General features: G+C 39.5%; 1 protein-coding gene across 2 annotated transcripts in view; it reads left to right on the top strand.

Annotated features, from left to right (window-relative positions):
- The first annotated feature begins 15,366 nt into the window (after positions 1–15,366).
- The window catches only part of COG6 (component of oligomeric golgi complex 6), a 62,207-nt gene continuing 54,097 nt past the window's right edge, over positions 15,367–23,476 (top strand). For both annotated transcript variants that reach the window (XM_040267018.1, XM_040267019.1), the window contains exons 1-4: positions 15,367–15,590; positions 17,797–17,940; positions 20,622–20,693; positions 22,629–22,687. In XM_040267018.1, the coding sequence (XP_040122952.1) occupies positions 15,438–15,590; positions 17,797–17,940; positions 20,622–20,693; positions 22,629–22,687 (428 nt within the window). In that variant the 5' untranslated portion in view covers positions 15,367–15,437. The remainder of the gene's footprint in view (positions 15,591–17,796; positions 17,941–20,621; positions 20,694–22,628; positions 22,688–23,476) is intronic.

The raw sequence follows: 23,476 nt of genomic DNA, 5'->3' as shown, positions 1-23,476 counted from the left end.
TATTGTAAATACCATATTTTTAATGTAGAAAGAGTATGAATGGCTTTACTTTCCATCACAATGTATGTACTTGGGCAAATGGTACTTTCTTTGCATTTAACATAATGCTTTACCAGGATATTTTGTTTGCACCTACTGGAAACAAAGGAAAAACCAGGGTCAATAACATGCATTAAATTTTCCAGCCAATATCTGTATTTTATTCTCTTGTCTCTGGTGAGGAAAAATTTCATTACTAAATCATTAATGTTATTGCTTATAAGGAGTTATAGTCGGTCGACTAGATGTTATTTTGTTATACTTGGTTTACGTTATCCCTTACCTTTTGAAGGATACCATAATTCCAATAAATAATTGTTTACTTTCCATTTTTTAAGAAAATCACCCTGTATGTGGACATTTATTTCTTCAGAAATCAAGGTTAATTAACATGTGGAATTAAAGCAAACTCAGTGACATGTTATGGCACTTTCACTTTTTTCTTTAAGAAAAAAAGATTTTTTTTTTTACAAAAAATAATTATTTTATAAAAATTTTACACTGCTTTATAAAGTTCCATGGGAATGAAGAACATCAATTCAATGACTTTAAAAAATCCATGATCATATATTTGTGTCAAGCCTAGTAAAGTATATAGACAAATACTCATTAGTAATTTTTATTTTGATGTCAGTTTCTGTCAGAGGCAGGTGATTGATAAGCTCTTTAGTGTTAATAACAAAATTAATAGCAGTGCCCATCCTTTACTCTAAAAAATAGAAAGTAGGCTTTCTATTTTTTAGAAAAAGGACTTCAAGGAACAGCCTGGAGTTATGCAAGAAAAAGAGAGGATTTCTCCTTGTAAATCATTATTCATCTGATATGATTTTTGGTCTGAGGTCCAAAGAGAGATTGGGTCTGGTTTCTGCTATTTAGGCTTTGTAATCACATCTTGATTAAAGAGACTCCCCTTAAGAAAAATCTGGAAAAGAAAAAAAAAATTGCTTTCTTTCCTCTGAGAGCACACTGTTTTTGCTCCTTCAGATGTAAAGAGCAGGGCTGGCTCAATAACACATAGTCCATATTCTATCAGGCCTCTCACACCAAGATGTTGGTTCTTCACAAACGTTGCTACTGACCTATTGTCACGCCTCCCCAAGCTCTTCTCTGGGCTCTTCCTTCCTCTGCTACAAGGTTCCAGTTGGTTTTGGTGTCTCTGTTCCATGGCCTTACTGAATTTCTTTTATTCAGTTTATTCTGAACTGAATTTCTTATTCAGAATAAACCACTCTCTCTCTGACACTAGGCAGCTCTTGAAATGGATTGGCCCCAAACTGCAAACCAAATAACCCAGGGGTCAGCTATTCATTAGGATGGATGGACTCATTCATAATTCTATGCCAATGGAGAGCAATTCCAAGTTTACTACCCAGTCACTGTTGACAGCTCTGCTTTCGAACCTCCTCTGATAAAATGTCACCTGACTTGGGTCTCACTGTTTCCGTGTGATTATTGCTTTAATCTGATGAAAATTCCACCGCATTAATATTTAAAATGAAAATCAGTGATGACTCCATAGCAGAGTGACAGAACGCTGCTGCTGAATGCTGTTGAGTTTCTCATTAATATTAATTTGTAGTTAGTAGAGAAATGGTTTAACAATCATTGAGCTACACACATGTAATTCAAATACTGATGGACTGAACCATAAATCTATAATCATGGAAGAAATTGCTCATGACCGTCTGTGTTTGATTTTATGGTCTTTCTTAATACTTCTAAAATTTATCATATTTCAGAAATAAACATGTGCTTTCTCTAGTAGGTTGGTTATTAACAAATATTTTCCAATTTCTGACTGGCATCAATTTGGTTGGTTGCCAGGAATGATATAAAATTTCCCAATGAGATCTGTATCTGAAGGCACAATAACCCTGCTATTTATATTTAATATTATCTACATTAATCATGATGTACTGAGTATATTTTAAGAACCAGGGACTGAACTAAGACTCTGACTTTCTTTAGTCTGAAAAAAGGATGCTGTTGATCTGAAATTAGTAGGATGCTTATTTTGAATGGATTTTCTTGATTGTGGCAATTAACTTCCATTTAGCTATAAGCACATACGTCATGTCTGCAACATTAGATAAACATATGCCCACGGAATAATAATTAAAGATCCACCATCGTAACCGGATCTGTTTGTAAATTCCAGAGAATTTGCTTTTTATAAGAGAACAGTTTATTTATTGACAGGTTTCCCTGGTGGTTCAGACGGTAAAGCCTCTGCTTGTAACGCGGGAGACCTGAGTTCGATCGCTGGGTTGGGAAGATCCCCTGGAGAAGGAAATGGCAACCCACTCCAGTACTCTTGCCTGGAAAATCCCATGGATGGAGGAGCCTGGTAGGCTACAGTCCATGGGGTCGCAAGAGTCAGACACCACTTCACTTCACTTTCTTTCATTTTTCACTTTAAGGCATTATACTAATTTTTACTGTGTGGTATATAGGTACATTTATATACATACATATGCGTGTATACATACATGGCTACATGTATTAGCCTCAAGGTATTTTACCATAGGGCTTCCCTGGTGTCTCAGTGTAAAGAACCCGCTTGCCAATGCAGGAGATCCTCAGGTTCAGTGACTGGGTTGAGGAGATGTGCTGGAGAAGGAAATGGCAACCCACTCCAGTATTCTTGCCTGGAGAATCCCATGGACAGAGGAGGCTCACGGGCTTTAGTCCACGGGATTGAAAAAGAGTCAGACATGACTTAGCAACTAAACAACAACAATTTCACCACAAGCTAGAAAATTAATGAGGCATGGATATAATAATCATAATACAAATTCCACTTTTATCCATTTCATTACAACCTCCCTGGGTTTGTGAGAATCAGAAAGAGAGAGGAGCAAAATTATTGTAGAGATAAAGCTTCTCTTTGTAATATTTGGATGTGCTTTTACTGAAAAGCACAGAGCAGTTGAACACAGCACATTTTCTTTCTTCCAGTCTTCCTTTTTAAATGTTTCCTTTTCTTTCTTCCCTTCCCCATCTTTCCCTTCCTTCCTTTTTTAACATAGATCTTCCTCCTCCTCCCTCCTAAGAGATCCACTGAGTCTGTGCCATGGATCAAAAGTCAACTCCTTTTAAAAACTTACACTATAATTTGCTGAATTCCAAGTGAGTTAATTTTCCTTTCTACTCTTCTGAGGAAAATTAAATAGGGAAGAGGACTGAGTGAACAAGGAAAGTAAACACAGTATAATAGAGAGTGTCATACCGAGTGAAATAATTCAGACAGAGAAGGAGAAATATCATATGACATCCCTTATATGTGGGATCTAAAAAGAAACAGTACAAATGAACTGACGTGCAAAACAGAAAGAGACTCACAGACTTAGGAAATGAACTCATGGTTCCCTGGGGGAAGGGATACTTTGGGAGTTTGGGAGGGACATGTACACACTGCTGTATTTAAAATGCATAACCAACAAGGACCTACTGTATAGCACATGGAACCCTGCTCAGTGTGGTGTGGAGCCTGGATGGGAGGGGCGTTTAGGGGAGAATGGGGACCTGCATATGTATGGCTGAGTCCCTTTGCGGTTCACCTGAAACTATCCCAGCATTGTTTATAGGCTAGACTCCAACACAAAATAAAAAGTTCAAAAGAGAAAAAAAAAAGTTACATAAAGTGGAGAATTTTCACTCTTTGAGTTGATTCACTGACAGACACTAAAACTTATTTCATACAAACACGCAGTGGGCATCCTCAGAAATCCAAAGGGGGCAGAATTTAGAATATTCTAAACGGTAGGTTCTGATTGCTGGTAGGCTGTGTACTCCCAGGCCCGGGGCTTCCAGGGTGGCGCACAGAGGGGCAGTCATGAGCCATGATTTGGCGTTACTCCAAATGTCCTCCATCTGCTCCACATCATTAATGTTTTCTTATTAATATTTTTAAGCAACCTCAAGGTCCCATGTCATTTTCACCCTCACTGTCTTTAATCTAGTAACACATCTTTCTGTTTCTCAAACTGGATGATGAGAACCCCACAGATAGGTATGGGGCACCTTCCAGGAGCATCAGTTTCTCTTTCTGTTTTTACTTTTTATTTTATATCAGAGTCTAGCTGATAAACAATGTTGTGACAGTTTCAGGTGAACAGCGAAGGGACTTGTTGGTACATATACGGGTACCCATTCTCCCGCAAACTTCCCTCCCCTCCAGGCTGCCACATAACATTGAGCAGAGTTCCCTGTACCATCCAGAAGGCTCTTGTTGGTTATTCATTTTAAATATAGCAGTGTGGACATGTCACCCCAAACCCAGGAGCATCAATTTCAGTGAAACTGCCACATTATCTCCCAGGAGAGACTCTAATGCTATTCCAAGCACCACACAAGTGTGCGTGTGAACGCATATGTGTGCATGTATGTGTGTGTTTTATACTTTTGTGCTGGTAGGATATTAACAGTTCTGTTAATCATAAACAACGCTGGCAACTATTTCTTCTAAATGGTCAAAAGCGGGTGTGGAAGACAGCAAAACTCGCCTTGCAATCAATTACATAGCTTCCATCACCTAAGCTGTCTTCATTATCTGCGCCTACAGAATACGGCTGGGTGATATCACACTGAATTAATAGATTTCATAATTCTTGGTAGCAGCAGGACAGCTAGTCCTCCAGAGGAAGCTCAGACATCATCAATTACTGAGCTAGTTAATCTGTGGAAGGAGAAGGAAACCAATCAGAACCTGAAATCACTTCTTGCTCTTAACAGGGTATATGTTATTCACGTGTCAGTCAATAAATAAGACCAGAGATGGCCAAAATAATTGAGATATGGCAGATGACTTTCAAATATAACAGCATTCTCCTTGGAAGTGGCCTTCAGAGATTTGGCGTTTCTGCTCCAAACCATAGATGCATGCTACTGAAAGGAACTTCAATCTGATGCCCTACCAAACTGAGAAGTCTCTTCTGCACCTCCTGGGGGATTCTCGGCTGGCACCTGCTTCACCCCATCTATGGAGAGTAAATGTGTGACCATTTCCTTGTTGGATAGTTTGAAACAATAGATTGATGTTTTCACCAAATGTTCACCAGAATGCTAATCCTTCTTCCCGGAATCAGGTCACTTTGACTCAAAAGCGCACATTGTTTTATGGTACCACATTGTCTTTGAATGAATGTCTATTATGTACTAAAATGTTTGCAAGATAATTATTAAGAATAGAAAAACTAATGAAACTCAGCACCTCTTCATAAGGTGTTTATAACCTGCACATAGAAGAGATAATAAACACACATAATTATTTCTAACTGAAATGTCAAAGAGAATCTTTAAGTTCTATGAACCTTTGTTCCGATGAGGTAAAAAACAATACCCAAATGGAATGAGGTTTCATGAAGGTATTCTAGAAGGTATTTAGAAACCTAGAAGGTCACAGGGACACAGAGGTGAAGTGGGGAGAGCACTGAAGGCAGAAGAGAGGGTCCGTGCACAGTGGGAATGAAAAGCACTGGGTGTGTTTAGACACAAGGGATTAAAGGCTTGCACTGCAGCACAAGTATAGGGAAGCAATGAGAATAAAATATAAGGATGACTTTCGTCCATCTGAATGCAGAGTTCCAAAGAATAGCAAGGAGAGATAAGAAAGCCTTCCTCAGTGATCAATGCAAAGAAATAGAGGAAAACAATAGAATGGGAAAGACTAGAGATTTGTTCAAGAAAATTCGAGATACCAAGGGAACTTTTCATGCAAAGATGGGCTCAATAAAGGACAGAAGTGTTATGGACCTAACAGAAGCAGAAGATATTAAGAAGAGGTAGCAAGAATACACAGAACTATACAGAAAAGATCTTCACAACCCAGATAATCACGATGGTATGATCACTCACCTAGAGCCAGACATCCTGGAATGTGAAGTCAAGTGGGCCTTAGGAAGCATCACTCCAAACAAAGCTAGTAGAGGTGATGGAATTCCAGTTGAGCTATTTCAAATCCTAAAAGATGATGCTGTGAAAGTGCTGCACTCAATATGCCAGCAAATTTGGAAAACTCAGCAGTGGCCACAGGACTGGAGAAGGTCAGTTTTCATTCCAATCCCAAAGAAAGGCAATGCCAAAGAATGCTCAAACTACCACACAATTGCACTCATCTCACACACTAGTAAAGTAATGCTCAAAATTCTCCAAGCCAGGCTTTAACAGTACATGAACCGTGAAATTCAGATGTTCAAGCTGGATTTAGACAAGACAGAGGAATCAGAGATCAAATTGCCAACATCTGTTGGATTATCAAAAAAGCAAGAGAGTTCCAGAAAAACATCTATTTCTGCTTTATTGATTATGCCAAAGCATTTGACTGTGTGAATCACAATAAACTGTGGAAAATTCTGAAAGAGACAGGAATACCAGACTTGACCTGCCTCTTGAGAAACCTGTATACAGGTCAGGAAGCAACAGTTAGAACTGGACATGGAACAACAGACTGGTTCCAAATAGGAAAAAGCGTACGTCAAGGCTGTATATTGTCACCCTGCTTATTTAACTTCTATGCAGAGTACATCATGAGAAACGCTGGGCTGAAAGAAACACAAGCTGGAATCAAGATTGCTGGGAGAAGTATCAATCACCTCAGATGTGCAGATGACACCACCCTTATGGCAGAAAGCTAAGAACTAAAGAGCCTCTTGATGAAAGTGAAAAAGGAGAGTGAAAAACTTGGCTTAAAGCTCAACATTCAGAAAACGAAGACCATGGCATCTGGTCCCATCACTTCATGGCAAATAGATGGAAACAGTGGAAACAGTGTCAGACTTTATTTTCTTGGGCTCCAAAATCACTGCAGATGGTGACTGCAGCCATGAAATTAAAAGATGCTTGCTCTTTGGAAGAAAAGTTATGACCAACCTAGACAGCATATTAAAAAGCAGAGACATTACTTGGCCAACAAAGGTCCATCTAGTCAAAGCTATGGTTTTTCCAGTAGTCATGTATGGATGTGAGAGTTGAACTATAACGAAAGCTGAGCGCCGAAGAATTGATACTTTTGAACTGTGGTGTTGGGGAACACTCTTAAGAGTCCCTTGGACCACAAGGAGATCCAACCAATCAATCTTAAAGGAAATCAGTTCTGAATATTCATTGGAAGGACTGATGTTGAAGCTGAAACTCCACTACTTTGGCATGCTGATGCGAAGAACCGACTCACTGGAAAAGACCTGATGCTGGGAAAGACTGAAGGTGGGAGGAGAAGGGGATGACAGAGGATGAGATGGTTGGATGGCATCACCGACTCAATGGATATGAGTTTGAGTAAACTCTGGGAGTTGGTTATGGACAGGGAGACCTGGCATGCTGCAGTTCATGGGGTTGCAGAGAGTCGGACACGACTGAGTGACTGAACTGAACTTACAAATCTAGTGGTTGTTAATTAATAGTCAACTTTAAATTTAGGATATTTAATTTCCCCAAGCATTTAAGTACAACTAATAAGTTTTATTCATGTATTATTTCAAATATTTTGTATTAAAGTCACGCTAGTTATAGTCTCCTAAATATAATTAAATTTTTGTCATTGATTTAATTATCTAAAACTTTTCAACTTAAAATGGTTTATATATCTGTTTTTCTAGTGTACTTCAAATAGACAAGCAGGTAGAAGTATAAATCTAAAACACAAAATATCCTTAAGTACTTAAATGATACTTAAAAGCCTAATATTAAAGATCTGATGTTTTGGATTTATTTAAACTTGTAAATGCTGTTAAAACTTTTAAAATACTATTATACCTTTTAAAATTAAAATAACACACACACAATCTTCAGGTTGAAATTACAAGTTTAAGATGTCAGATTTAAAAACAAGATAGCCTGTATTTTTCAGATGATTATACACTGTTCAAATTTTCTATTTTCTTTTTCATTTATTCTCTGCAGGTGGGGTCACCTAGATTTGCCCTTAACATCCCAAATTTGTACAAAAATAATGATTCCAAGGATTTGATTTTATCATTATTTTTTCTATATTTTTATATCTTCACACAGTTGCTAAGTCATTTATCATCTCTTGACTCAAAGAATTTCAGGCTGTGGTTAGAGATTCTAGACAGAGACTTGGAACCTAGTGGCAATTTCCAGAATAATTCTACCTAAGCTGCCTGTTAATATGCCAATCCTATTCTGAAAGTTTCATCTGGCTACTTAGTAACCATTTTATTTTTACTATAATTTCTGACAGAATTTGTATTATAACCCCATCATAAATATAATTGTCTCATTTGGGTGTACAACATCTCATACCCACCTCACTGAGTCACAACTAATCTGTCTGCTCAAAGATAATTAAAATTTGCATGACAGCCCCTTCAACCCCATGTGCTGGGGTTGTAATTAAACTTTTTACTATCTTGTTGAAATTTGCACCTTTTTAATATAGATTATTTCCTAATGTATCCCACAGACCACAAATTTATAGTTATTGTATTGACCGGAATTATCTCTCCAATACTGTGTGCTCCTGGGTTTGAAACCAAGCAAGATCCTGTTGGGTCTTCCCAGAGACAGACACCCTCAAGTCCCCCGCCTCTTCTTTGTAAAAAGCTTTAGCTCCCTAGGCCTTCCCAGAACAAAGAGCAAATTTAATCAGAGAAGTGAAAAAAAAAAAAAAAGGCAAAAACCAAGGAAAACAGTTAAACAAGACAAAATCATAACAGTCTAGCCATAAACGAAGTCAAGAACCTTCAGTTCTTTCTCAAGGGCTATAGATAATATCCTGAGCCATATCCTTGAGTTGTTTTACAGATATTAATACTAACACCCCCACCAGGTGGAAGATGTTAATTGCGTGCTGACCACCAGCACATAGCCCCCAGACCAGTTGGAAGGTTGATGACTAAGTTTCCTGAAACATCACTCTGTTACCTCACCATCAACCAATCAGAGAATTCTGCACAAGCTGAACACACGTACTGGGACTCTCTCCCTCAGTCTTTAAAAATCCTTCCTTGAAAGCCATGGGGGAGTTCGGGTGTTTTGAGCATGCATTGCATGTTTTCTGTGCTTCACCCCACATTTGGCCCCTTGCAGTAAATGCTGCACTTTTTTTTTCACTGCAACCTGGGGTCGGTAAATTGGCTTTGCTGCTCTTTGGTCAAGTAGACCACATCTGGATCAGTAACGCATCAGAATCACAAATCATGGTGTCCTGACCAATGGATAGGCCTATGGTCAAAGTGAACTTGCTTCAGGACCTCGAATGTTGAGCAAAGGCAGAAAAAAGGATTAGTGGCAGTGCCCTACAAACTGGCCAGTGTTTCCAGCTACTGGGATCCGAGTTGCTGCTGGTTCCCAGCTGGGTCTTCAGTCTTCCCGTCAGTCCTCTGAGCTGCCTTTCCACCCTTCGAGGCTCCCCTGGTGGCTCAGCTGGTAAAGAATCTGCCTGCAGTGTGGGAGACCTGGGTCCGATCCCTGGGTTGGGAAGATCCCCTGGAGAAGGGACCGGCTACCCATTCCTGTATTCTGGCCTGAATAATTCCATGGACTGTATAGTCCAAGGGGTTGCAAAGAGTTGGACACCACTGAGCGACTTTCACTTTCTCTTTCCCACCCTTCCAGTAAATTATTATCTGTTACTTTGCAAACCCAAATTCCTACTGGTACAGGCTGCCAAGGGAGGCTATACAGATGACATGCTGCTGCTGCTGCTAAGTCGCTTCAGTCGTGTCCGACTCTGTGCGATCCCATAGATGGCAGCCCACCAGGCTCCTCCGCCCATGGGATTTTCCAGGCAAGAACACTGGAGTGAGTTGCCATTGCCTTCTCCAACACAGATGACATACACACACACAGAAGTGTACCTAGCAAAGAAACTAGAGAAGGGAATGGCAACTACTCCAGTATTCTTGCCTAGAGAATTCCAAGGACAGAGGAGCTTGGCGCGCTACAGTCCATGGGGTCATGTAGAGTCGGACACAACTGAGCGACTTCACTTTCTACCCAGGCTTCAGTCAGAGCAGCCACACTGTTATTTGTTCTGCAGATTTCATTTGAAGAAGATATGAAATCGTTTTACTGCTAAAAAGATTCGTGATTGCTAAGGTTTCAGTCACGAAACCTTAAAATTGGAGAATTTTAAGGACAAAGTGAAGGATGAGAACTATGGCAGAAAAATATGTCTGAAATGAAAAATTAGAAGCATCTTTAAAATTCATGAGGTTTCAGAGGAAAGAGAGATAAGAGGAGTTATTTCCATGGAGGACCCTCAAGGCCTAAAAACTGAGTTCTAGGTAGTAAAGCAAAGGACAGAAGGTCCAAAGAAAAGGCACAGGAAGCTGTGACTGCAGACAGATAAGAAATGTGGGATCGATGCTTCAAAGTCCTTGAGAGACATACACAGGAGAGACAGCACATTACAAGGACTTTTGCAGAGAAATTGAAATAACTAAAAGTGGAAGCTAAAATTCGTCCTCCATTTCTCAGCTTTCCTAGAAACTAGAGCGTAGACATGTATTTTAGGTTCAACTAACTGGACACGTAAATGTAGAAACTCCATCTGTGGACACAAAGAAACTGGCACTTCAGGGAATCAAGAGAAAGTGACACAAAAAGTATACGCAGGGAGAACCCTTCAGGAGGTGACAGCAGTTTAAACAACAGTCTCCAGAGACACAGCTGTGCTGTGGAGGCAGCCTGCAGTCAAGGGTCAGTTGGTAAAGTGACTGTCAATCCAGGCTTCAGCGGTAACATCCGTGGGGTCCCACTGGTATGTCTGAGGGTTCGCTTTTCTCCACACCCTCTCCAGCATTTAATGACTGTAGAATTTTCAAAGACGGCCATTCTGACCTGTGTGAGGTAATACCTCCTGGTAGTTTTGATTTACATTTTTTAGATAATTAGTGCTGATCACCTTTTCAAGTTCCTGTTGCCCATCTGCATGCCTTCTGTGGAGAAATGTCTCTTTAGGTCTTCTGCCCATTTTCTGCTTGGGGTGTTCATGTTTACGTGTTTTATACTAGGCTGTATGAGTTGTGGGTATACTTTGGGTATTAAGCCCTTGTAGACTGCACCGTTTGCAAATATTTTCTCCCATTCTGTATGTTGTCTTTTCATTTTGTTCATGGTTTCCTTTGCTGTGCCAGAGTTTATAAATTTGATTAAGCCTCATTTGTTTATTTTTGCTTTTATTTCTTTTGTCTTGGGAGACTAATCTAAGAAAACATTGCTATGATTTATGTCAGAGCATTTTTGCCTATATTCTCTTCTACAAGTTTTACAGTTTCATGCCTTATATTTTCAGTCATTGTGAGTTTATTTTTGTATGATCCAACAATCCCACTGCCGGGCATATATCTAGAAAAGATGAAAACTCTAATTTGAAAAGATGCTTGTATTCCAACATTCACAGCAGCACTATGTGCAATAGACAAAACATAGAAGCAACCGAAATGTCCATCAACAGATGAATGGAGAAAGATGTGGTCTATTTATACAATGGACTATTACTCAGCCATTAAAGAGATTGAAATAATGCCATTTGCAGCAACATGGATGGACCTAGAGAATATCATATTAAGTGAAGCAAGTCAGCCAGAGAAAGACAAATATCATATAATATCACTCATATATGGAGACTACAAAAGGATACAAACTTATTTATAAAACAGAAACAGACTTGCAGACATAGAAAACATGATAAAACCCATGTTATCAAAGGGGAAAGGGGGAAGAATAAATTAGTATCTTGGGACTAACAGGTGCATACTGCTATATGCAAAACAGATAAACAACAAGGTCCTACTGTATAGCACCCCGGAGAAGGAAATGGCAGCCCACTCCAGTACTCTTGCTTGGTAAATCTCATGGTCAGAAGAGCCTGGCGGGCTACAGTTCATGGGGTTGCAAAAGTCGGATTCGACTTAATGACTACACCACATTGTATAACACAAGGAACTAGTCTCAATATCTTGTAATAACCTATAATGGAAAAGAATGTGAGAAAAATTTATATCACACACACACACACACACTCTGCTGTACAGCAGAAACGAACACAACATTGTAAATCAACTATGTGCATGCATGCTGTGTTCCTCAATCGTGTCTGACTCTTTGCAACCCTATGGACTGTAGCTCTCCAGGCTCCTCTGTCCATGGGATTCTCCAGGTAAGAATAGTGAAGTAGCCATGTCCTCCTCCAGGGGATCTTCCCAATCCAGGGACTGAATGCTTGGTTCTATGTCTCCTGCTTTGGCAGGTGGGTTCTTTACAGCAGCACCACCTGGGATTTCAATTTAAAAAAAGAACTCTATCACTTATAAAACCATAAAACTTCATTTCAATACTTTTCACTCAATAAGCCTCTAATAAGCACATACACTGTGTAAGATACTATGAAGAAGCCTAGGAAGGCAAAGATTCCCATCCAAGTACTTAAGAGTCCAGAGGAGGAACAATAAACACTTAAATTTAGAAATAATTGAATGACAGAAGTTATAGAGATGCGGTATATTATCTGCTATGGAATTTGCATGACACATCAATTAACTCTGCCCAAGGACAGATGGGGAGCTATGGAAGGTACAGAGAGTGGAGTGGAGTCAGAAGGACAGATAGGATCTCACCAGTTTCACAGGAGCAGACATTTCCGGGAGAGTGAGTTGTATGTGCCAAGGTATGGAGACTTAGAAATTTGCGATGTGTTTGTGGCCCAGAAAATACAGGTGGTTTGAGCATGGTAACCATAAGCAAGTGCCTAGAAATAAAATAAGAGGGATACTCTGAAATCTCATTATGAAGGTGTATGTACACCATCTTTCCTGGTGGCTCAGAGGTTAAAGCGTCTGCCTCCAATGCGGGAGACCTGAGTTTGATCCCTGGGTCAGGAAGATCCCCTGAAGAAGGAAATGGTAACCCACTCCAGTATTCTTGCCTGGAAAATCCCATGGATAGAGAAGCCTGGTAGATTACAGTCCATGGGGTCACAAAGAGTCGGACACGACTGAGCGACTTCACTTACTTACTTACTTATGTACCCCATACTAAAAAGTTACTTTATTCAATAATTGCCACTATGGTTTTTAAAGCCACAAAGTGATAGGGCCGAATTTGCTTTAGAAAAATAATCCTGGTGTCAGTGCAAAAGTAGTAAGAACAGACAACGCAAACACAGAACACACTTAAAAGTTTAGCTGCTAAAGTTTTTGCCTACATTGCAAGTGAGAGGTGTACATAACTCAAAACAAAAACCAAAGAAGCAGTAATAGAATTTGAAAACTATTGCTAGCTTAGTAAGTACGTGGTGTGAGTTTAGCCTTATAACCTTGGGAAGGATTCCATAGCCTTGGATTACTTACTCATTTACTCATCATAAAATACTGATGACATGATAACATGGTAACGATTCTGATGTTGCAGAATAGGCACAAAGAACAGTGCATTAAAAGGACCTAGCACTGAGCCTGATTCTCAATACATTTGGATGCTAAGTAATAGAAACTGTGGGTTTTTTTAATGGACTTTCCAGGTGGCTCAGGGGTAAAGGACCTACCTGCCAATGCAGGAGCCGCAACAGACACGGGTTTGAACCCTAGGTCGGGAAGATCCCCTGGAGAAGAAAATGGCAACCCACTCTAGTGTTCTTGGTTGGGAAATCCCATGGAAAGAGGAACCTGGAGGGCTACAGTCCTTAGGGTTGCAGAGAGTTGGACATGGCTGAAAAAGCACTCGTTGCTTTTAATAGAGGGAAGAATGTAGAGGATTGAATATTCTATTTTATTCTATGATTCACCGGATATGGCTTTAATAAATGCCATATTATATTTTGATAAAGTCACAGTGAACAATATGGTGTGACTTCCACCTATTTCAGAAACTAAAGAGCAGGAAAGCTTTAACAAAAAACCAAAGGAGGAGACGGGGAAATTGATAAGGCTCTCCGTTCAACTGCTACTTGGAAGGTAAGAATGTCCGCATTTCACACTTCAGCATGGTTCTGTGGTTACATAAAAATGCTTTACTCTTTTATATATGTCTTTGTTCTCTCACTAAATTAAAATATTTAAGTCAGAGCCTGTCTCTAGTTCTTTCAGTGTCTATTATCGTAAGGCGTTTAGTATACATAAATACCTTTTCATTTTCACTAAAATAAAACCTTTATCCTCAATAAAATTGTTATATATAAATATTATACATACACATATTAAAATAAAATAAATACATATATAAAACCTACATCTCTGGTGAGGCTTACCTGAATATTCGTTTTTAACTGCTGGAAAATATTGAACTGCTTAAAAGTATTGATTTCCAGCCCTTAACTTAAAATTTATAGTTAGCCTTATAAAAGAATAGATGAATATTAAAAAGCATATAAATAGCTTTCAGTTCAGTTCAGTCGCTCAGTCGTGTCCAACTCTTTGCGACCCCATGAATCGCAGCACGCCAGGCCACCCTGTCCATCACCAACTCCCGGAGTTCACTCAGCCCGGAGTTCACTCAGACTCACGTCCATCGAGTCAGTGATGCCATCCAGTCATCTCATCCTCTGTCGTCCCCTTCTCCTCCTGCCCCCAATCCCTCCCAGCAGAAACATCCTTAAATTTTACAGTAATTTTCCTGTCTTCATCCTACTATATTTCTAATTTTCAAACTATCTTGTTCCCTTTTATTACAATTGCAAATTCAGAGAAGTACAAATAAACACAGAAAAGCGGGCCCCCTACCTTAATGTACTCAGTTAATATATTCAGTAACACATGAGGGAGATTTGAAAACTTCAGCCTGTTTGGAAAGGTACAAAATGAAAAGTGCAAATCTGTCTGCCAAAGGAATGCCATCCTAAAAAAGAAAAAAAAAGCCCAAATTTACACGTACCGGTATTTCACACACACACACACACACACACACAGACGGTGATCACACTACACACACTGTAACGCACCTTGCTTTTTTCACATACTGTATTTAGGAATTCTTTGCGCATCCACATTTAAATCTCCTTCAGAGCGGGAAACGGCTGCACAGTATTAAGTGAACTTAACTAGAATTAGCTTTAACTGAACGTATTTGCCCAGGCACAGGTCTCAGTGTATGTAAGTCTAGCTCAGACTTTCACAGATTGAGGATTACGAAATCTCTTTAATCCCATAAATCGTAATACCCCAGCTCTACACCTGATTTGAATTTCAGTCCACTTTGCAAACGCAGTCTCAGGTGAGTCTCCACCTTCCAGCCTGAAATCTTGCTGCGCCTCCCTCGATTTCTCTACCCCCGGCCGCGGCCAGCTTCCCAGGAGCCAGGCTGAACAGGAGGGGGCGGGGCACAGCCGTTCGAGGGCGCATGCGCGGCCTTTGTGCTCATGCGCACTACGCGGCTTCTGGCGCGTCTCTTTCCTGCGCTGAGGTGGCCGGCGCCTGTCCAGGGGCGGGACGCCAGGCGCTATGGCCGAGGGCAGCGGGGAAATAGTCGTAGTGCCCGCTACCGGGGCTGCCAACGGCCTCAATAATGGGGCCGGCGGGACCTCAGCGCAGACCAGCAACCCGCTGTCGCGGAAACTGCGTAAGATCTTGGACACCCGGCTGGACAACGACAAGGTGAGCGGGGCTGGCGGGGCCGCGGGTCGCGCATCCCTGGGAGCCGGGGTCGGGGAGTGATGGTCTGTCCGGCGCCCTCGCGCTTGTCCCTCGTCTTCGCCTCGAGGGGGACACCCCAGGCTGCGTTGCCGACGTGGGGCAGTGAGAAGAGGGAAGCCAAAACGAAGAGGTTTCCAGGGTGCACCTCTGTTTATTTAAAACGGTTCCTCGAAGATTCTGGGTCCGGACGGCCAACGGTGGAAGAGGGGTTCTTCCTGACCCCGACAGGTGTTGGTCATGCCATAACGGCATAAAGAAAAAAGTATAAAGTGAGTTTTATAGGTAAATGTGTGGGCATCTGACAGTAAGCTATCGATAAGAATTTGTGTGTAAAAGATAACATAGTATGATGAGTAAGAAAGATGGTCCTCATTATACTATGATGACTAAGAAGGGTGGTCTTTAGGACCACCGCTTATTAGATATAACCAGCAAACTGGTGCATTCTGGTTTGAGGAAGTCCCTTAACTTCTCTAAGCTGATGTTAAATCTCTAAATTGGGAATACCGCAAGTTACTTTCTCAGGGTTGTTGCGAGGGTTCAATAAGAGAAACCAGGTGAAATGCTCAGCACAGCGCTGCAGGAGTTATTTCTTGTTAATTCTCAATAAATGTTAATTTTATACAGTTTATTAAGGGTTTAAAGTGCCTATTATTGACATGGATCTTCTCTTTTAATACAGCTGCTCTGGTAAATTAACATTTCTTTTTTACTCATGAGAAAAATAAGCTATGGAGAGAGTGTCTCTGGGTTAAGACATATATCTAGTAACTGGCGAGCTGTCATTTGCCCCCCTAGTCTGTGTGATTTTGTTCATTTAGCTTTTACTGGCCACTCATTTAGCCTCGACTCCAGGATGTATCAAGGCTGTGTTCCAAAAAATAAACAGCTTTATTTTATCTATTTTTTGCCATAAATATTTATAGCTAAAGATATTTTTCTGTCTCTTAAATATTAAATTGAATTTAAATAGCCTTACAGTTTTTGTCATTCCAGCCATTTTTAAAAATTGAAGTATAGTTGACTTGCAGTATACCGTTAGATTTAGTTGAGCAACCAAATGTGTCCAGTGTTTTTATGATAGCGTAATCAAAACATGGAAAGTTCAGCCTGTTTGAACATGTATTAGTTCAGGTGTAGGAATTTCTGTCTGTAGGATTCAGGGTGTTATTACTTGGTCCTCTGCCCTCTATCCATGTTCTCTCTGTTAAAGAACTCTTTTAGTCTCATACCTTTTTGAATAATAAAAAGCATGATGATTCTCTAATTTCTAACCCTGTTCCTGACATCTCTACCAAGCTCCAGTTGTCTGCATGACACCTCCAGTTGGATACCTGATCCATATCACACAGACAGCATGGCCAGAATTCTTGATTTTCCTCCAAACTGGTTCTCTTCCCCTGTTAGTAAAGGACATCACCATTTACCCTTCATGCAAGAAACATATAAGTGTTTTTTTTTTTTTTCCTGTTGTTTTCTTTCCCCCCCCACATCTCACATCCAATCCATTACAGATCCTATAGGCTCAATCTTGAAAAATATATTCTAATTTTTTTGGAGTATGTTTGCTTGAATTATTTTGGTTCAGAAGTCATCTCAGAGAGGCTTTCCTCTCTTAAGTCTAAGTTTGGCTCCCAGTTACTCAGTTCCTAGCCTAGAAGCTACCATTAGTGCTTATTTTTTAGATATAGCCTTCCAGAGTTGGTTTATGCAGGCACCAGTAAATATGCATGTACTGTACATAGTCCTTTTTTTTTTTTTTAACACTTGGTGTTACAGATGTTTCTGTAACTTTTTGTTTCACTTATTTCTTGAAGCTCACGCTATGTAAGTAAATACAGAATTTCCAGTTCTTTTCAATGGCTGTATAAAAGTCTCTTTAATCAGTCTTTTTTAGGTGAATATTAAGGTTCTTTCTAATCTTTGCAATTTCAAACAATCGTGCAATGAATAACCTTGTATATATGTCATGATGCACAAGTAAATATGTCCTTACTGTGTTTCAGAAATAAGTTTGCTGTTCAGTAATGTGAAGGTCTTCCGGTATTTTTTGGATTGTGTAATGGAAATAAATTCTTGGGAAATGATTTCAATAAGTTTTTGTTTAAGATTAGAAAAACATTTGAAAATTGGTCCCAATAATATTCTTTTATTTTCAATTATGTAGGAGATGTTGGAAGCTCTTAAGGCACTGTCAACCTTTTTTGTTGAAAATAGTTTGCGGACTCGAAGAAATTTACGTGGCGATATCGAACGCAGAAGTTTAGCCATCAATGAAGAGTTTGTAAGCATTTTCAAGGAAGTCAAAGAAGTATGTAAACTCTTCATTTAGCATTTATTGAGAGCTTACTGTATGCTTGGCTTTGTGCTAAGTTTTTTTATGAATAGAGATGATATGCTTGCTATTTGTGTACCATGTTCAAATAGAAAATTTAACTGTTAACAATTCCTTCAGCAGCATCTTTCTTTGGATTGGTGTGATTTCTAAATTCGTAACCTCCACAAAGGCTGCTTCTTAGAACGTTGAAACATTTGCTCTGGGAAATTCTTTTACGAATTTTAGCATTTTAAACAGCAACAAAAAACCATTTCTCTGAGTGATTTTCCGGTAGAAATAGTCTCTCGTTGAATACACCTCCCTTGGATAACTATTTTTCCACTGGAGATTAATAGGGACCGAGGTCCATCTAGTCAAGGCTATGGTTTTTCCAGTGGTCATGTATGGATATGAGAGTTGGACTGTGAAGAAGGCTGAGCACCGAAGAATTGATGCTTTTGAACTGTGGTGTTGGAGAAGACTCTTGAGAGTCCCTTGGACTGCAAGGAGATCCAACCAGTCCATTCTGAAGGAGATCAGCCCTGGGATTTCTTTGGAAGGAATGATGCTAAGCTGAAATTCCAATACTTTGGCCACCTCATGCGAAGAGTTGGCTCATTGGAAAAGACTCTGATGCTGGGAGGGATTGGGGGCAGGAGGAGAAGGGGACAACAGAGGATGAGATGGCTGGATGGCATCACTGACTCGATGGACGTGAGTCTGAGTGAACTCCGGGAGTTGGTGATGGACAGGGTGGCCTGGCGTGCTGCGATTCATGGGGTCTCAAAGAGTCGGACACGACTGAGCAGCTGAGCTGAACTGAACTGAACCTTACTACATCCTAAATTTTGAAATTTTCAGATTAATTAAAATCATTTACTTCAACTAATAAATAATTATTCATTATATTTGAGTGAGCAGTCTATTATTCATCATAAAGTGAAAATGAATTTTATTTATTATGTCATGTTATTAATTACATTAAATTAGAGTGATATTACATAGTTAATATTTCTATGTTGAGTTGTATGAAAGTGTCATATATGGTACCAGCGAGTGCTTAATAAACACAAGGCTTTTTTTTTTTTTTTTTAAAGATTTATTATTTGTTTGTTTGTGGCCGCACTGGGTCTTCGTGGCTGCGCTGGGTCTTCATTGCTTCACGTGGGCTTTCTCTAGTTGCGATGAGTAGGAGCTACTCTGCATTGCAGTGTACAGGTTCTAGGTGCTCAGGCTTCAGTAGCCATGGTGCATGAGATTAGTTGTTCTGCTGCATGTGGGATCTCCCCAGACCAGAGACTGAATCCTGTTTTCCTTGCACTGGCAGGCAGATTCTTAACCATAGACCACCAGGGAAGTCCAGTGTAGACTGTTTTTAACTGTGCAGTAGGATTTCATTGGCTGAAGTCTAATAATCTGGAAGGTTAAAAGGGAAGTTTGGTAGTGTTCATAAAACTAGGGAGGGATAGTAGTGATGAGCACATCTAAAGTGTACTCTTTAAACACCATTTCCCACAGAAAAGAAGTACCAAAGTGAGGAAGCCATAAAAGACTACTGGGAAGTGTCAAAAGGACTACGGAGCTAAGTTAAGGGGTTTCCACTGGTCAAAGATAGGATGATTTGAGGATCAGTAAGAATGACTGCAGTGGACTGAAGCTCATCAAGCATGTTTATGTCCATGAGCGATACTATATTATTTACAAGTCAGATTCATTCGATGTACTATAGTGCATGCTTAGTCCCTCAGCCGTGTCCAGCTCTTTGCAGCCCCATGGACTGTAGCCCGCCAGGCTCCTCTGTCCATGGGATTTTCCAAGCAAGAATACTGGAAAGGATTGCCATTTGCTAAGTAAATATTAGGAATAAGTTATTCTTGACCTAGTTGGTTAATAATATAGTGCTAGTCTCATTAAATTATACAGTGAGATTTAAGGAAATAGATTAGTTTGCCTATTTGTACCTGTTTGCTGTTGCTGATATTAATTGCTATTTTGAAATCATTCTTCTATTCACTTCAAAGCTGTTTAGGATAAACAGTAAGGTCAGAAATAGAACTATTACTTATGATTCTATTACACAAAAATAATCTGTCAGTATTTTATTGTGTGGCCCTTCAGGACTTTCCGTGTGTTCTTCTGCACACATATACATGTATTTTTCTGAAAAAAACATGGGGAGGTGTTGTATGTGTTTTATGAGCCCGTTTTTAGCCTTATATAGACATCTTTCCATAATAACACACGTGTGTGTGCATAGATATTATCATTGTTAATGGATGCACAGATTTCCATTGTGTGGTTGGAAATGTTTCACACTTGTCATTTGTTTTAGGCAACTCTGTGTTGATCATCTCTTACATATACTGTTGTACACTTATTTGATTAATTTCTTAGGATAAATTCTTAGTATGAGAATGTGAATAAACACGTATTCATATTCTTAAAATTTTTCCCTTATCAGACCCTTTCTAAAAAGAAATATGCTAGTTTTAAAAAATATCTTTTCATATTCTAGACATTATTCTTTTAAATCATTTTCAGTCTTAAATACAGAATCTTTTGTCATGCTTTGGCAAAAGAATATCATGGAACGAAAATAAAGATTTGGCTAAAATAAGAGAAATTTCTTTATCTAATGCTTTAACTATATCTAATGTTACTTTTTTCCTTTTCAGGAACTTGAAAGCATACATGAAGATGTTCAAGCAATGAGCAGCTGTTGTCAAGATATGACAAGTCGCCTACAGGTCTGCTATACTGACTTTATTTTAACCTAGTTCCTGATAACAGAGTAAACTTTCAGAAATTGCTAGATAAGTCTACAGAATGTGTGGATATCTGATACATCATGCCCTGTAGTAAGTTCGAATGTAAATTTTTAAAAATTATAACTCTTCGTGTTTCTTCAGTGATGGTTTACTAATATTGTGCAGTTAACTCCAGAAACCTTTGTATTTCGATCTTGCCAGTATAGAGATAACTGTGTGAAGTTTTGATAAACTTTTGAATTCCATAATATTCCACAAATGCAGCAGAAATAAATTCCTTAGTAGAAAGCCTTAGGAAACGTTCAGACTAAAGCTATGCCCAATGAAGACCCAGCTTAATTATGATTTAAAATCCTGATCTAAAAAGTATCAGGAAAATGTCTGTGAGTGTAGGGCCATTTATTAAAGCAGTCTAAACCCCTAGTTTGGCTGCAGAGTTAGCATTGATCTACATACTTCTGATTTGTTTAATGCCTTTATGTCTCTGCCTGTCTCCAGCCACTGACTTGTTTCTCCTCTCATTACTGACTGTCTTATCTTATAGTATTGCCCTGTTCAGGTCACTGAGAGACAGTCTCATTGGCTACACTTGTTTGTTTCAGTTCACCTTATAAATGTTTTCCTAGTCTTTGAAATACCTTTTCATCAAGTTTTCATTCCTGATCCTTTCAGCTCTGGTTCAGGGTAGAGAAGATTGCTTAGTATGACTTGGTCAGGAACAGCACTCTGTCTTATAGATGGGGCTATCTCTAATCTTCACCAAAACCCTCTATGCGGGGTATTTTTTGTATATTGAGTATCAGTGACTTAGCTTACAACTTCATTCAGAGATTTCCTGGTAATTCAGAACACCCATAACTGAAGCCATGTTTTCCATCCTTCACTGGCCCTGCCAGTGCCTCTGTTTCACTAAAAAGCATCAGTTCAGTCAGTTCAGTGACTCAGTCGTGTCTGACTCTTTGCGACCCCATGAATCACAGCACGCCAGGCCTCCCTGTCCATCACCAACTCCCGGAGTTCACTCAGACTCGTGTCCATCGAGTCAGTGATGCCATCCAGCCATCTCACCCTCTGTCGTTCCCTTCTCCTCCTGCCCCCAATCCCTCCCAGCATCAGAGTCTTTTCCAGTGAGTCAACTCTTCGCATGAGGTGGCCAAAGTACTGGAGTTTCAGCTTCAGCATCATTCCTTCCAAAGAAATCCCAGGGCTGATCTCCTTCAGAATGGACTGGTTGGATCTCCTTGCAGTCCAAGGGACTCTCAAGAGTCTTCTCCAACACTATAGTTCAGAACATCAGTTCTTCGGCACTCAGCCTTCTTCACAGTCCAACTCTCACATCCATACATGACCACTGGAAAAACCATAGCCTTGACTAGATGGACCTTTGTTGGCAAAGTAATGTCTCTGCTTTTGAATATGCTATCTAGGTTGGTCATAACTTTTCTTCCAAGGAGTAAGCATCTTTTAATTTCATGACTACAATCACCATCTGCAGTGATTTTGGAGCCCCAAAAAATAAAGTCTGACACTGTTTCCACTGTTTCCCCATCTATTTCCCATGAAGTGATGGGACCGGATGCCATGATCTTCGTTTCCATCATGGTGACACCTTTTTCTTTCTTGTAAGCCTTAGCATTATGTGTGTATTGAGAATTCTGAGTTCTTCTTTTTTAAAATTCATTTATTTTTCATTAGAGGATAATTACAATATTGTGTTGTTTTCTCCCTGAGTGAGTTCTTAAATGTAGTATGTGAGCCTTAAAACATCTGTTTCAATTTTGGGGGCCTTTTTTATATCTTTGAGTTCTGGAGTGTGATCTCATTTGCTGTTGAACTCCAGTAATTGGCAGTGTTGGTTTTCTGACATATAATAAAATTGAAATGTGCTAATATTAGATATGTTTATAATTTTAGGCAGCAAAGGAACAGACTCAGGATTTAATAGTAAAAACCACTAAACTTCAAGCTGAAAGGTAAGCTTTTCTTTATATAATCACTTCTTCATTAATTTGGAGATAACTCATAAAACTATAAATAACTTCAAAGCAGAGTTAAAATAATCAAAAAAGTGAATAAAAAATGATACAAAATATGAGGTTTTAAGCTGTTATCCAAGAGTAAGACAAATACAAATCAGAGTATCCAAGAGTAAAACGAAAACAAATCAGTGTTTAGAAACATTGATAGCTGGGACTGAGATTATCCCTTTTTGGAAGTGATGATGTTTGTTTGCTATATAATTCAAAACTGACTGCTCTTTTAAACAAGCAGTAGATTTTTAAATTTTTTAGTAATTTCATTATCTTTTCACAGTTGCCTTTTATTTTTAACTTAATGATTATGTATGCTGCTACTGTCAAGGTACGGCACTGTTCCGTCACCACCCATCTCTTTCCCATTGGTGCATGGACCATGGCGAGGACAGTTGCACACTATGCTGAAGAGATGGTTGGCTTCACAGAGCAGTCCACTCAAGGAAAAGCAGGTGTTGAATTTCTGTATTCAGAACTAAGTACGTGCCTTGAGCATCAGATTAGAATGTTTTTAGTATCACAACACATCTTTTGAAAGAGAAGTTTCCTTGCGGTTAGAGACCCACTTGTGAATTTTTCTCTTATGTTTTTGTTGGCTGACATGAGAACAAGTGTGGATTCAACTGAAAATTATGTCTCAAACCAAGAGAGTAACAGATCACCAGTCCTGTATACAAAGCTTATTCAAACCCTTTCTGTTGCTGCTGCTAAGTCGCTTCAGTCGTGTCC

The sequence above is a fragment of the Oryx dammah genome, unplaced genomic scaffold (assembly GCF_014754425.2).
Source record: "Oryx dammah isolate SB20612 unplaced genomic scaffold, SCBI_Odam_1.1 HiC_scaffold_24, whole genome shotgun sequence".
Taxonomy (NCBI): Eukaryota; Metazoa; Chordata; class Mammalia; order Artiodactyla; family Bovidae; genus Oryx; species Oryx dammah.
The sequence above is the reverse complement of the archived record's forward strand: the minus strand, read 5'-3'. Positions and strand labels throughout refer to the sequence as shown.